The sequence below is a fragment of the Anguilla anguilla genome, chromosome 18, assembly GCF_013347855.1.
Source record: "Anguilla anguilla isolate fAngAng1 chromosome 18, fAngAng1.pri, whole genome shotgun sequence".
NCBI lineage: Eukaryota > Metazoa > Chordata > Actinopteri > Anguilliformes > Anguillidae > Anguilla > Anguilla anguilla.
This window is the reverse complement of record NC_049218.1, coordinates 19685914-19701978: the sequence shown is the minus strand read 5'-3', so window position 1 is coordinate 19701978 and position 16065 is coordinate 19685914. Positions and strand designations below refer to the sequence as shown.

General features: G+C 47.2%; 1 protein-coding gene across 1 annotated transcript; it reads left to right on the top strand.

The window, feature by feature from the left end:
* The first annotated feature begins 512 nt into the window (after window positions 1-512).
* Window positions 513-12652, top strand: tnfaip3 (tumor necrosis factor, alpha-induced protein 3). Its single transcript, XM_035400737.1, has 9 exons — window positions 513-880; window positions 2169-2509; window positions 6360-6550; window positions 6819-6960; window positions 7403-7573; window positions 7787-7964; window positions 8603-9390; window positions 9608-9828; window positions 9963-12652. Exons 2-9 carry the CDS (start codon window positions 2203-2205, stop codon window positions 10257-10259), a joined length of 2295 nt encoding a protein of 764 aa, XP_035256628.1. The 5' UTR covers window positions 513-880; window positions 2169-2202; the 3' UTR covers window positions 10260-12652.
* Window positions 12653-16065: the final 3413 nt, after the last annotated feature.

Genomic DNA, 16065 nt, shown 5'->3' with positions numbered 1-16065 from the left:
CCCCATCTGTATCATCCGTTTGTATTTACGTTATATTTTATTTTGATTATTATTATTTTTTAAATACATTTTTGCTTTGTTTAGGCTACAAAAAAACTTTTCAAATAAGCTTGATATGAACAAAATTTTAACTAAAAAATGGAACATTATATTTTTACAAAAATTATTTGAATACTGTTCTGTAATATTTACCGTGTGATCTGTTTTACTCTTTCACTGATCATATTTTGGTCTTGATTTTGTGAATATCACCAAATGTCCAGTTTTTCTTTCATATGTCCATTGGGTATTTGACATCTACATCATAACTGAATCTAGAGGACGCGCAAATCCGTGAAACTCCCTGAGTTTTGAATGGGACATTTTTAATTCTTCGGTGATATGAGTAAGAGTAATGCTATTACAGGTAACTCGCAGAATACCGCAGTTCATGAAATGACGTAAGGGTTCTATGTAGACAGTGGGTGGGGCTATTCGGTTCCCTGCGCCCTGCATCCCACGACAAGACACACAAAAGACTGCCGTGATGTCACTGTGATCGTGTGCCCCTAGCGTTCGCTTAGAACAATCCTGTTTGGAGCAGGTTTGTGAAAGCTCTGGAAAGTCCCGTAGACGGAAATCCCCGCAGTCTGGGTTTTTTCCTGACCACATAAAAAAACCTTGGTACACAAAGTGAATCGCATTGGGTAGCTACATACAGACACGCACACACGCACAGCGAGCTAAAAGCCTAACGTTAACGTTACCGAACACGATGGAGTGGTTCGGATTGTGAAGCCTTAATGGCGGTCTGCATCGATTTGGTTATTCTGGCTAAAGGGACAGCAGGATCGCCTGGCCATCGCTGAGGGACTGTTGTTGATACCGACATATTTTACAGGTACGTACGCATAACGTTGTGATTGACTATTTAGCTTGCTAACTGCGCGTAGCTGCACTTTTTGATATCATAAATGATACAGATTAACCACAATAGCGAATCACATCAGTGCTTACATTTGTGCTTCAAGGAACAGTCCAATGATGCACTTGCGTTAAAAATGTTTCTTGACGACCATCCATTTGGAACAGGCGCTGCATATATACATTTTAACGTTAGCTAATATGGCATTTCTGAGTAATCGTAGATATGCTGTCAGCTCGCTCAGGTCACATAAAGATGAGTATATCTGCCGGAGTGGGACCAGTGGACAGACAGCATGCTTTTGACAGATGCTTGACATATTTTTGCAGGGCGGAAGCTCGTTAGCTGGTACGGAATGTATAGTTCCATCGGCGGCCTAAATGTGCGTAGCCTACGTTACGTTCAGAAAATCAGCACGAAAGACGGTGATTGTTCTAATATGTATCTGGACTGATTTTGAACAGAAATGGCTAGCTGTTGCCAGACACCCATGTTGTAGTCTTCTATAGTTAAATGTCTGCTGCAAGCAATACCCCTGTGAACATGTATTATTATTATTCTTATTATTATTATTATTATTATTATTATATTAGTAGTAGTAGATCGGAGTAGTAGTAAACCAGACAGTATAGGCCTACATTGTGCCTGCCTCAGAAGTGTCTGCAAACAGGTGTTACAGAAATAGCTGCACAATGACAGATAACATGATCATGAGTCTGAAACATATGGTTCAATCTTCCAGTGTTAAAGGATGATATGTCATATTTATACCCTCTTATATGGATTTAACCCTGTCAGATAGTGACACAGATTGTTTAATATGGACAGAGTTGTGATAGGATTTGTCAGTTCTCAGGTAGTGTAGAGCTGAGGAAATTAAACTGTAGATGGTAGGTGACATCATTTCTGATGACTAAGCCATGAACTCATATTTTCGAAAAATGTCTTTTCCAACACGTTGTTAGAGGATGTGAAACCAAAAATATTTTTGCTGAAATATTGTGTGAAGGGTACTTTCACACAATGTTAGGGGTGCAGGTAAAAGAGGGGATTGAGTTAGCATTGCGCTAAGCCGGAACGGTGTGGGGAAATTCTTACTTAGTGAGGATTATTAAGGTGGGCTAAAGTCAGAGCTAGACAGTGTGTATATAGCGTAGTTTCAGTGCTGAGGGTCAGACTGTGGGTTATTAGTGTGTTATCTGTGTGTTTTTAGTGTGTCATTAGCTGCCACTAACTAAAAAATGGAATGTGTGTTCTCCTCCAGTTTCTACTGGTTCTCCTACCCTCCGGTACACAGGATGTCCCAGGGGCACAACTTCCTGCCCAAGTTCTTGTTTGTGAGCAACCTTCTGAAGGCCATGAAGATCCGGGAGCAGGTGCCAAACGATGTGGTGAAGCCGACCAGCAGCTGCGGCGTCATCCACCACCTGCGCACGCTGCACCGGCACACCGTGGAGATGCTGCCCACCGGGCACTTCCCCCTGGCCTTCTGCCAGCTGGTCCAGGGCGTCCTGCTGGACCGGGCCATGCAGACTGCCCTGGAGCAGGAGAAGAAGCTCAACTGGTGCCACGAGGTGAAGAATCTGGTGCCGCTGCGGACCAATGGTGAGGCTCGGTGGGGGGGACCTTGGTTGGCTTTCCCCACGGCAGACTAGGCGCAGGCCACGAACAGAGATCAGCCAGCTTTCCGTCTGTTTTGTCAGCACAGGAGCTGTCTGGACAGGATCAGTGCAGTATCCCATTTGTCCTGACAGCACAGCAGAGTTACTCGTCCAGACGGAATTCGGTTGCGCTCTGAACTGACGGTTTCCTGTGCTGAACAAAATGTATTTATAAAAAGATGTTTTCTGATTGGGGCCAGATGGGAGTGTGTGACTCTGTCAGCATGTACATGTAGACTGCACCTCCCTGGGCCTGGACCCCATGGGCTGTGTATTTGCTGAGGAGGGATGAGCTTAGTAGCACAGCTATGTTACTAGCTCTTGATTAGCGGCTTATTGCTATCTGTCAGCATAGAGAATGGCCTTGTCATTCTGAGGTTTGGCTGAGACGCTAAGGCTACAGACGGCTAATGCAAGTCATGTGTCATGAGAACATTTCAGATTTCATTCTTGGAAACTCCGGTAACTAAATATAAGGTATTTCCGACCACTTTCTGAAGTAAACAGTAGAGGTTGCTGAAGTGCATGTTGGTGTGTGGAATGGGTTTTACCTGCTTTCTCAGAGCTGGAGGTCTGGTGATAACCACTGTTTCCTTATGAGTAACACGGTGGGTGACATCAGCATGTGTGTGTCTGTGTCTGTGTGTGTGCGTTCCTGAAATGCAGGCCATAAAAAAGCATACATTCAGAGTCATTTCAAAGAAGTTAGGTCAATTTTCATATTTGTAATAACAAGAAAACCACTTACACAGTTAAGTGAGGCTTTGCACATGACAGAAAGAAACGCTGACTAGATGCTGATAGTTTGTAAAGTAGTGGGCATTCCCAGTTTCCTGTGTGTCAGATCTTCCCATTAGAGGAGTTGGGCTTTGTGATTCCTGTAAAGAGAGACGTGCGAAAGTCAGAAAACTCAGGGATGAGGCACACTTCCTTCCCTTATGGGCCTACTGGGAATTTCCTCTTAAGAGTTTGAGTGAGTGAGTGAGCGGGAACACAGCTACTTTCAGACATTTGTTACAACATGTGGACAAACCCGCATTGGATAAGCAGGATGGTGACAGCCACATGACTCAGTTCTGACCGTGTGAACCGCTGCCTGATGGAAGCTCACACGTGTCTGTAATTCAGCAGAACTGCCTTAGTGCGTCTGACATGACAGATCCACAGACATTATCCACGGACATTACCCCACACACATTACCCACACACATTACCCCACAGGCATTACACATACACATTACCCACAGACATTACCCCACACACATTACCCACAGACATTACCCCACACACATTACCCACACACATTACCCCACAGACATTACCCACACACATTACCCACAGACATTACCCCACACACATTACCCACAGACATTACCCCACACACATTACCCACACACATTACCCCACAGGCATTACACACACACATTACCCCACACACATTACCCACAGACATTACCCCACACACATTACCCACAGACGGCACCCACAGTGATGCCCCATGTGGGCCCTGTGGCCCTCTCATTGCCAAATGGCTCATGCCTCTGCTGGAGGAATGGTGTGGAATACGAGCTGGAAGCCATTTTTATAATGATACTGTGATCGTTTTGAAACTTTTCTCAAATTTAATTTGGTGGGTGGTGTGCTTGTTGTGAAATCTTGTGCTTGTTGTGAAAACACAGTAATCTAACACAGTATATGCATACATACTAGGGTATATATATGTGCTGCGGTATACCTTTTTAATACTTCTTCAAAAACATTGCCCACTTTTTACCAAATAAACTACAAGTGTTTACAGTCACAAATATATTAGTATGCAAAAATATTTTGTGTGTTATATTCTCTTATACAAAGCCAGTATTCTCATACTCTGGCTCAGATACAGTAATTGTTGGGCCTGATTGCAAATGGATGCAGCTTATTTCTGTTTGTTTATTTCCTAGTATATAACTCTTCATGTAGTACAGAAGCAGCCATGTAATTTGGTAGCCGTAGAGCAGGAAGTGAGGGAAAGTCTCTCTGTTGTGTTGTGTGAAGAGAAGATTCCTTTTAACCATGGAAAACCTTTTTTATGTAGATTCCATTGTATTGATTGCATATTAGCACCTCCCTTAGGTTCATTTTCCATTCAGATCGACTGTGTAGTGAAGTTTCCAAGTCTTTGCATATTTTCTCGTTCAAAATAAAGTTTCAGTGGAAACGGATCAAGAATCTGAATGTGTTGGAAAACCCAAACTCTCTGGCCCAGCGTCACTGTTATGATTGTTGTGCAGTTTTTTCAAAAACAGCTCTTTGTGGCAATACGTCTGAGAAATGAGTTTCTGTAGTTCTGTACTGTGCTCAGTGGTTCTCTGAACACAAGCTGTATCAGTATCCTGTGTTCAGGGCTGAGGTCTGCTGCAGACTCACCACGGCAGTTATTTTGAGCGCCCTTGCAGCTCGAACCCGTGCGTCGTTTTATCTCGGCGACAGCCTTGCGCCCACAGACGCCCTGCTTCTGCGGTATCTGTGCTCCTGCCGCACATCACACTCCAGTTCTGAGTTCACAGCACTGCTGAGTGTGTTTCCACTCTTCGCCTGGCACCCGGTTCCCGTGGCGACGGGAGGGGGCGGGGTGGTTGTGCCACGCGATGCCTCATGGGCCTGGATTCGCTGCACGTGAGCCGTGGGGATGCAGGAGGTTCTGCGCCCTCAAATTTTCCCAAAATCAAAGAAACCCCCCCCCCCCCCAAAAAAAAATTCCAGGCTTTTTATTGCCTGCTGAAGAAGACAGTAGAGGCATTCCATCAAGGCCGAGGCCCCTGGAAAGCCTGCTGCTCATTCACAACTTTGATATCTCCAGATTGAAAATACATGCAGTGCTGGCAACCCAACACTTAGTCAGAGACACATTCAGGGGAATTCCTGTCTGTTCCACAGCCAATCCTGTCCCTTCGACCCGTTCACATGACCGTGTTTCAGAATCTCACAATGGGTATGGTAGGTATCATCGTGCTTGGTGAAAGTTCACAGGGTTGATATTGAATGTGTTCCTGATTCTTTTGAGTGTACGTAATAATCTTCGCAGGTGCGCAGCACGAACACTGTCATTGTTTGGCTGTTGCCAGGGGAAGCAGGAATGCTGGTCAATGCGAACAATCATTTCTCACTTCTGCTCATTTATCAGAATCACAGCACAGTGGTTTGAAACTAAAGAGGAACCCGTGGATTCATGGCACTGTGCCCTGCAGACAGATCAGCATTTTCTCTAAGTCAGAGGGCAATTAATTACTACTTCTTGTTTTGGCTGAACTCTTAGCTTAGAAGGTGCACACTTTCAAACTTTGTCCAATGGAGTTTTGACCCTTCAGTTGTCAATGGTTGGCCCTTCAATGGTTGCAGAAAACACTGTTGATCTGCACAAATACAAAAGACGTTTCATTAACTGACTGCGGAGGTCCGTGTACTTGTGTAGTTCCGCTTCAGTGCTTAAACGTTTCATGTATCTGTCAGGGCCTCTTCCTGTTTTCTGAGGTCAGGTGGTCAGGACATCTGCGGTTATGTGGAAATCCCCTCACTTCCTCTTTCTCTGATGTTCGACTGTTCTGGATGCTTGTAACGAATTATTATATCAGGCGGAGTGTTACGTATTTTTGCTCTGATTATCATGAAATGGAGCAGTGTTTTGTAAAACAGTCGCTTTATGAAACGGTCTGCTGTTTTATTAAACAGTGCGGTTGTGTGTGCGTGTGTGCACGCTTGTGTATAGTGAAATGAATAAGCTCTGAAGTAACTCTATAATCTCTGTGCTGCAGGTGACGGCAACTGCCTGCTGCATGCGGCGTCGCAGTACATGCTCGGGGTGCAGGACACAGACCTGGTCCTGCGCAAGGCGCTATATGGAGCCCTGAAGGACACGGACACGCGCAACTTCCGCATGCGTTTCCAGACGCAACTGCTGCAGTCACAGGAATTCACACAAACGGGGCTGCGGTACAACACACTAGTGAGTATCACACATTACAGCACACTAGTCAGTATCACACATTACAGCACACTAGTGAGTATCTCACATTACAGCACACTAGTGAGTATCACACATTACAGCACATTAGTGTGTATCACACATTACAGCACACTAGTGAGTATCACACATTACAGCACACTAGTGAGTATCACACATTACAGCACACTAGTGAGTATCACAGTGTTAGAGTGTGTGGGCAGGTGAGGGATGCTGTGCTCAGCTCCGGCCTGTGTCTGTGTTTGCTCAGAACTGGGAGGAGGAGTGGGAGAAGGTGGTGAAGATGGCGTCTCTGGGCTCCAGCCGCAGCGGCCTGCAGTACGACTCGCTCGAGGACATTCACATCTTCATCCTTTCCAACATCCTCCGAAGGCCCATCATCGTCATCGCCGGTAAAGCGCGTTCCAACGTTACGTTTACATTTAGGCGCTTAGCGTACGCTCCTGTGCTGAGACACTTTAATCAGCGCGCAGACAGGATTAGGTCCCACGTGTAACAACAAAGTCACAGTATCAATGCCAAGCAGTAGCAGCAGTCAGCACATAAACATAAAGTTCAGTTCCATAGTTGGTGCAAGAGGGAGACTGAGGACGTGGTACTGGAGTATGAAATGGGTTTATAGACACGGTGTTAAATGGACCGCCACTGTTGTAACCTAGAATAAATGCTCAGAGTGAATTGTGAAGAAAGATGCGGTTCAAACAGGAGAGTTTTCAGTGTAAAACTGATTAAATACAACTGGGGAAAGTGAGCCTGTGTGTGTACAAGTACATATGTGTGGGGCACGGGTCATCGCTGTTTGCTCTAGTGTAAGATGAGTGTTTGGATCTCCAGATGAGGTCCTGAGGAGCATGGAGTCTGGGTCCTCTCTCTCCCCCCTCAGTGTGGGGGGCATCTACCTCCCTCTGCACTGGCCCCCCAGGGAGTGCTACAAGTATCCCATAGTGCTCGGCTACCACTCTCAACACTTCGCTCCCCTCCTGACCGTCAGAGACAGCGGCCCAGGTGAGCAGGGTTCTCACACGCACACACATACACACGCACGCACGCATACGTGCACATCCACACACATGTACGCTCACATGGACGCACGCGCACATGCACACACACGCACATACAAACACACACACACAGAAACACACAGACCCATACACAGAAGTACAGGTGTGAATGGCACTGGTAGATGTGAATGAGGCTCAGTGAGGCTGCGTGTTGCAGAGGTCCGAGCCGTGCCATTGGCCAGCCCAGGAAGGGGCGGTTTTGAGGAGCTGAAGGTCCACTTCCTGCTGGAGAAGGAGCAGCAGCAGAGCAGGAGGCTGATTGGTGATTACCTGGCCCTGACCGAGATATCTGTGAGCGGACTCGGGCTCAACACCGAGGTCGTCCACGCAGCCAGGTGAGTTTACACGGGAAGATCACTGCTCAACATTCATTCACTCATTCAGTCAGTAATGTTTTCATTTCTTCATTCAGTCATTTCTTCATTCATTTATGTAGTCAATCATTCATTCTTAACAGAGGTGACTTTTAGCGCACAAATTTTTAAATTATTGCAGATGTAATTGATAACTGTTAATTTATCTTCTGTTTTATAAAATGACAGAGTAGATTGCTCACATTGTAAAATTTTAAGGCCAAGCTTTTACACTTGGCAGTGTGGTTCTGTATTACTTGCAAGCATATTGCTTTGGATTGCAGTGGATGACATCATATCAGCCTCAGATATTTTAAACTGGCAGGACTGTGTTGCTATGCAGAGTGATTGGCTGTAGAGATCCAGAGCAGTGTGCTTGGCTGTAGAGACCCAGGGAGATTTGGTTGGATGTAGAGACCCAGAGTGATGTGATTGGCTGTAGAGACCCATGGCAATGGGATTGGGTATAGAGACCCAGGGCAGTGTGATTGGGTGTACAGACCCAGGGCAATGTGATTGGGTGTAGAGACCCAGGGCGATGTGATTGAGACCCAGGGCAATGTGATTGGCTGTAGAGACCCAGAGCGGTGTAGTGACTGTTGTCCTGTTGGTTGCGGCAGGTTGGATGAAGGGAACCTTCCAGAAGACATGGATCTGATGGAGGACTACCTGCAGCTGGTCAACCACGAGTACAAGCGCTGGGAAGAGGACAGGGAGCCCACCTGGGAGCCCCGCCCCCAGCGGCCGCCGCCCTTCTCCGTCTCCCAGCTGTCCCTAGTGGAGATCCGCTGCGCCACGCCCAGGTGCTCGTACTACGTCTCCGTGGATACGCAGCCCCACTGTCACGAGTGCTTTGAGAGGAGGCGAGCGGGCGAGCAGGGCGGGGCGTACACGGAGGCGGAGCCCGGGGCGAAGCCGATGCCCCCGGGCTCCACCCTCCTGCCCAGCCCTCGCTCGGCCCCGCCCACGGCCCCCAGCCTCAGCCTGTACAGCGAGACTCACGCCATGAAGTGCAAGACGGCGGGCTGCCTGTTCACGCTCCGCGTGGAGCGGGAGGGGCTGTGCGAACGCTGCTACGCCGCGCGCCAGAGCGGCCTCCCTCTCCCGCTGCCCCGAGCCCCCCAGGACCTGCCCCCCCACGGCTGGGCCCAGCGCTGCTCTCTCTGCCAGCAGGAGGCGCTAAGGACGTTTAACGGGCTCTGTCCCTCCTGCCTCCAGTGGAGCTCCAGGGAGAGGTCGGGGCCCGCCTCCGAGCCCGTCCACACGCGGGGGGACTCCAGCCTCTCCGCCCTCCACCGCCAGAGCTGCACGGGACAGCCCTGCAAGAGGGCGGGCTGCCAGTACTACGGGACGCCTGAGAAGCTGGGCTTCTGCACCATCTGCTACGTGGACTACCAGACCAACCACCGTGAGTACTGCCACCCTACAGTACGGAGCTGTAATCACTGCTTCACCATCTTCTCACTAATAATTTTTTTTCTGGGTATTGTAACATTGTTCAAAATACATTTTAAATAGAGCCCTTGCTCTGAGCATGGGGGATGTTGTGTGTGAGCATGGGGGTTATGTGTGTGAGTATGGGGGTATTACCCATGGTGACAGCAGGCTGATCTGGAATGTTCCAGGGCCGGACCCCGTGGTGTCGCAGCGCATGGTCCCCTCGTCGGGTGCGAGCCGCACGGAGGCGGGCTTCCACAGCGGCCCCCGGTGCCTGGGAGCAGGCTGCAACTCGCAGGGCCTGCCCATGTACGAGGGCTACTGCAGCCGCTGCTTCGTGCGGGAGCAGGCCGTGCGGCTGAACCGAGCCGGGCCCCGGGCCCCCAGGGGCCACCAGTCCCCTCCTCCGGTAATTACCAGTGACGCTTGTGTCTGTCTTAACTCATGAATGAATGTCTCGGCCGCTGATTGTGTTCTGAAGTGTTGGAGCACACAGGTCTCTTCCCGCTGGCTCACAGTACTGTTGTTGTGTCTTCCTGTTAGCGGGCTGCGCAGCCGAGGCAGACGCAGACGCAGACCCAAACGCAGACACAGACGCAGACGCAGACGCAGACCAGGCTGCAGTGCAGCCGCGGCAGCTGTAAGAACGCGTCGCCCGGCTGCTTGGAGCTGTGTGCGGAGTGTCAGGCCAGGGGCCCCAGGGAGGGCCGCAGGACTCAGGCACCCAAAGACGGGCCCAAACAGAGCTGCAGGACCCAGGGCTGCGACCACTACGCCAACCAGGACAAGCACGGCTACTGCAACGAATGTGACCACTTTAAGCAGGTCTACAGAGCGTGATCTGAGGGGCGGGGCATGGAGGAGGCGCAGTACACGCACATCCCACACACATCCTACACTCATCCACACACATCCCACACACATCCTACACTCATCCACACTCATCCACACACATCCCATACACATCCTACACTCATCCACACACATCCCAAACACATCCTACACTCATCCACACATATCCCAAACACATCCTACACTCATCCACGCACATCCCAAACACATCCTACACTCATCCACACACATCCCAAGCACATCCTACACTCATCCACACACATCCCAAACACATCCTACACTCATCCACATACATCCCAAACACATCCTACACTCATCCACGCACATCCCAAACACATCCTACACTAATCCACACACATCCATGCACGCATCCTACGCACATCCCACACTGCGCAACCACATTCCAACACCCACATTCAAACAATGCACCTAAAATGCAAAAGCGCAGAAGCACTTCTCTTTTCCCCAGTGAAATTTGATTGGCTGTTAACTAGAAAGACCCAAAGAATGGGTTTGGTGGAAGGCAAGGAAGGTTCGAAATGAGCGGCTGGTTGTGCTGCAGAGGTGTTGAGGTGTGTATGTGTGTGAGCGACGGTTTGGGAAGTACTGTCTCAGTAAAGTAAACACTTAACACAGCTGCTGGGATCCTTGTTCACTTCTGGACCAAGTATTGCTGATTTAATGCTGAGCTAAATAACAACAGCCAGCAGTTTTAGTTTCATTCCTTTTACCTGACTCTGTCTAATGGGGTTGCACAGCCCAAGTGCCTTTGCGCACTTCCTGTGAAAACAATGAAAAACAAAATAAAAACCACACACAGTCTCTCTCAAACACAAACACACATACACACACACAAACACGCACATTCATTATAACTTACGTCTGTTACTGAAAACTAAATGACCTGATCTCTGATACAAGTAAAATGATTTAATGTAAAGTGGATGTTAAAGCTGGGTAGTACTGAGCATGCACTTTAAGGCAATGCTACCAGATTAGATGCCATTAAGTAAAAATTCAGCTGCTGATTTTTTAAAAGCGGTTCAGAACAGTTTCCAGTTTTAAGGATCAGTCTCTGCATTCTCCTTGTGCAGCTCACTGATCACTGCTGTCAGAGATGGTCTGTTTGGGGTCCAGATGTAGTTGGTGTAAGGCTGTGTTTTTTTGTTTTTTTACATTGGCCAAATTTTCATCTAAGCGCAGTAAGAAAATGTGCTTTAAGAGCTTTCAGAAGCCTGTTTCCTGCCGAAGCTCGCTGCCAGCCCTGGCAGTGCCGCCTGTAAGCCCGTAGTTTTCATCTTCTCGTGGAAGTAGCATTTACGTTCCAAGAGTGTCGCAGGCGCAGACGTAGAAATGAGCATCATTAGGAGATGGCAGCCGGCCGTGTCCACAGGACTGATCCTAACAGGGAGAGCCAGCGCCAGGGAGAGCCACTGCTCCTCCTGCATCTCGCTGGAAACTTAGAAAGTGCTTACAGAGCCTGGCACAGCTAGCACGTTTTTTATAGGCTTAGAACTGCAATTAATCTCATCACCATAAAAATCATAATCGCCCTGTAGGGAATTGCCCACATCAGAATGCGTGTGAAACTCCCTTTGACTGAAAGCAACCCTCGGTGAAATCCCCTCAGCATAGAACAGCCGCGAGAGAGCCGCACCGTCGGAACGTAAACACTCCTGAGCGAGGGCCACGCCCCTTTCTGCACCTCCCGCTGTGCCTCCTCCTCCACCTCCTCCTGCAGCCGGCCTCGGTACCCGCTCCTCTGCACAGTGCCTGTGTTTCGCGCGACGCTTTTTTCCGCAGTTGCACAAACTGAACTGGTTTTGTAATTCTGTGTTTTTGTGATTATTCATTATTTGATGTCGCAGTAACTGCCAAAAAAAAACAAAAAAAAAATCAACGGAGATAACTGTCCATTTGTGAGTCGTCATGGCGAAATTGAAAAAACATTACCTGTAAAATCTGTATCTCCTGAACACTGATTATGTTGTTGAAATGTTTCTAGTTTTGTCTTATTTACAAGAACAAACGTGGATAAACAAACCTGTGCTTTTGCCAAAGTGAACACACAGAAAGGCAGTTGTCTGTCTCATAAGGAGATATTTAAGATATTCACACTTATGGCTTTGATCTCCACTCAGAGTCACAGTCTTAATATTGCACAATACTTTAATAAGCTGTTGTGGTGTACATGATGGTAAACCTGGAACATTCCAGGGAAGAACATTCATTAACCTTCAAATTTTGAAACTTTTTTTTCCCTTGTTTAACAGTGTATAATTAAATCTGTATTTGTTAAGTATTTATTCATTTTAAAAATGATCAGTTCTGTGTCTCAATAATTTATACATTGTCTTGAAAATAAATTATTTTTAATAATACATGTTGTATTGTCATTATCGTTGGATCCATGAACTCTCGATATCCATTTTAAAACTAGGCCTTTGTTTCAATCTCTTTTTTTACAGTGCATTTTAACATCATGGCGCTGTACGAAAGGCAGCTTTTCCTGGCAAAGGAGAGTAACAGGTGTCAGGGGTATGAGGCAGGGTGAGGAAAGGACAGGAAGAGTCCATGCAAACACATGTATCGCAGTCTAGAACAGTCCTGTGTCTGAACTGCAAGCACTGCTTACGTTTGCATTTCAGCCAAGCATATGGATAGTAACCATACCAACCGGCCTGCATCAGAAATGCCATGATTAACACACAGGAAAATGTTCAGTTTAAATTGAACTAGAACAGTCTGCCTCCAAGGGGTACAGAATGTAATATAACATGTAATTAGAATTAATAATTGTAAATACAATTCATTTAACAATGAAGCATTTTTAAAATATGACCCTATGATTTGTAAATGCATGATCCTCAGGCCAGTGCACCAGTACGTTCTGGCTGCGAGTGGAATGTTTGTGTTGAAGGTATGGAATGATGAATGTTGTAAAACTCTGATTGGATTAAGTTTTGGGTGACCTTTGGTATACACTTATTGGACACCGCTTTGGATGAAAGCATCTGCCCAGCACAATGTACTGCCGTGTTTCGGATGCATTTTGATCTTGTCTAGTGCAGTTTAAACAGTGCCCTGTGGTGGCGCTGACGGTGGGTGGGTCTGCAGGTGCTCGTGTCTGCTCCTGTGGTCTTCAGGGAGAAACGATAGAGGAAGCAGAAACGAGACGAGAGGAGCAGTGGTGAGCGCCGATGCCTCTTTCAGGTAACAGCACAGAGCTCTGGCTCATTCAGCTCCTACATGGGAGATTAGCGAGAGCTCGCTTTTCAGGTATTCCATGCCTGCTTTTGAGCAGGGTAATTCTGAGAGTCACCTGCCAAAATCGGCCACAGACCAGACGCCCAAATCCCCCCAACAACGCGCCCACGCCCACACCCACATGCACACGTGAACCACATGGCACAGAGGCAGGGCTTTTTCACACTGCCCTGTTTAGGGTGGGGATGTTTGCGGTGGGGAAGTGGTGACATTTTAGGTATGCGGAGGATGGGTTGCATTGAAGGGAGTGGGGGCCAGATTTGGCCTTTCCGAAAATAACTCAGACTCTGTGTGGAGGCACAGAAGAAGTACGCCAGGAGTCACATCCACTGGGGAAGATTTATGAAAACTTATTTCAGTTTGGGAGACATTTGAAACCAGCTTGCTTATTTTCGAGAATTCAGCTGTGTATTATTCAGATGTGTAACAGCTTGTGTATTTGTGGTGATGGTCTATATCTGAAACAGAGAATGGTATTGGGACATTGATCAGAGGTGGAGACCCACCAATCATTAAAATACTGAAATGAAATGTCCTGGGTCTGTGGGGAGAATAACCTGGAATAAGCTTTGGGGAGTTTCATCGGAAAACATCACCGTCTATGAGACACATGGTGCTCTATCTGGCAAAGCTAAAGCTCTTCTCCGTGAGACCGGCATCTAGGAACAAACACAACTACTCAAGTTAAACTTTTATATACCCACCCAATGCCACTGCAATATGGCCTCAACGTTTGGTTACAAGCAGAGGCTGGCTGAGTAAACCAGGACATTAGGGCACACTGTACACAATTAAGTCAGGGGACAAGCTTCCAGACACCGCTGCAAATTTACATGCCCGGGGTTTAATGAAAGAAGGTACTCACAATGATGTATGTCTGCTAGTTTTGAGTTGCAAAGAAACTGAAACAAAAAAGTTAAATTAAAAGAGCAGTTTTAATTTACCACCCTGCAATTGGGTGTCAGACCAAAGGTCTCTCTCACCTAAAAAAGGAATCTAGAACAAAGTAAAACAGCAAAGCATTATAGTGCACCGCCCAGCCACTTTCCGTAGACTATAAACACAAACCCCACCATGAGTAAACCTGGGACTTTTCAGACCTACATCTGCAGGACCATGAGAGCAGGGCTGTACAGGAAGCAGCTGCCTGGGCTTTTTGCCCACACTGGAGACTCCAGTCAGGTGAGACTCATAATTAAATGGCAAGGAGACAGGCTGGGAAACCTGGAAAACACAGAACACACAAGCATTCCGTGGATCAGGAGTTAGAGAGCTATGCCACAGTTACAGGTGCATAACTACAGGTGGGCTGAATACAATAATGCTGGTGACAAGACATACCATATGCTTGTGTTTCTCATGTTCAAACAAGGGTTCCTGTATGGCTGTTTTAAAACCGGCTAAAAATTTAATACGCTTTTTAAAAAGAGAAACACTTCGCAGGACTGCATTTCTGCGAAATAATGTTTGCTCCTGAGCGGAGATAAGAATGCAGTTTGATGGGTTCAGTGCGCATACACAAAAACAAGTGAGAAGGCATACAGGAGCCCTGTATTTCCACTGTGAAGTGTCTTTGTGATTAATTGAATTAAACTGAACTGAAATCTACAAGTGAGCTGGTTTTGGTGTATATGTCTAATTAGCTAATTGAACCAGGGCAGCTAATTCGTGGAAATAAAAACTATGACCAGATTACTGCTCTCTGGGACCAGATTTCCTCTCCCCTGTGATAGAGGATCTGTACACCTGCAACACTGCCTGTCTTCACTCATCCCACAGGTTCCAGTCCTGTAGGTTTAACTCCAGTCCTGGAGGTCCACAGAGCCAGCAGGTTTAATTACAGTCCTGGAGGGCTGCAGTGTATGCAGGTTTAATTCCAGTCCTGGAGGTCCACAGAGCCAGCAGGTTTAATTACAGTCCTGGAGGGCTGCAGTGTATTCAGGTTTAACTCCAGTCCTGGAGTTCTGTTCTGACACGATAATGAGGTCACCCTGTCACTGCAAGTTCTACTTCCTGCTCTGACAACAGGTCACTTCCAGTTATGAACTGACAGTCAGTGCAGGGGAATATGTCAATATTCCAAAGGAGTTTCAAACACCATTCCACTGGAAAGCACCCCACCACAGGCTAGACTGGACTGTGCCAGCTCATCAACAGAATCAAAACATCTGAACCAAAAAAAAAAAAAAAAAAAAAAAAAAAAAAACGAAACGGACATCGTTTCAGAAATTGATTGATATACATTATACTGTACATGAAGATTTATGGCCGTGGATGAATCTTCCCCATCACCCATATTCTTATCTGAACTGGCTCGCTCTGAGACTGACAGCCAATCTGGTGGGAATCTGGCTTTAAGAGACGAAAGGAAAGAAAAAGCACACAGGTGATTTGCATGTTGGTATTCAAATGAGGAGCAGTCAGAACTTAAAACGCTGCGCTCTGACTCACACATGGGAAATGATTTGCTGGAGAGATCCTGAAAACCCCGCTCTTCGGTCACCCTGCTCGCTGCTGCTGGTTTTGA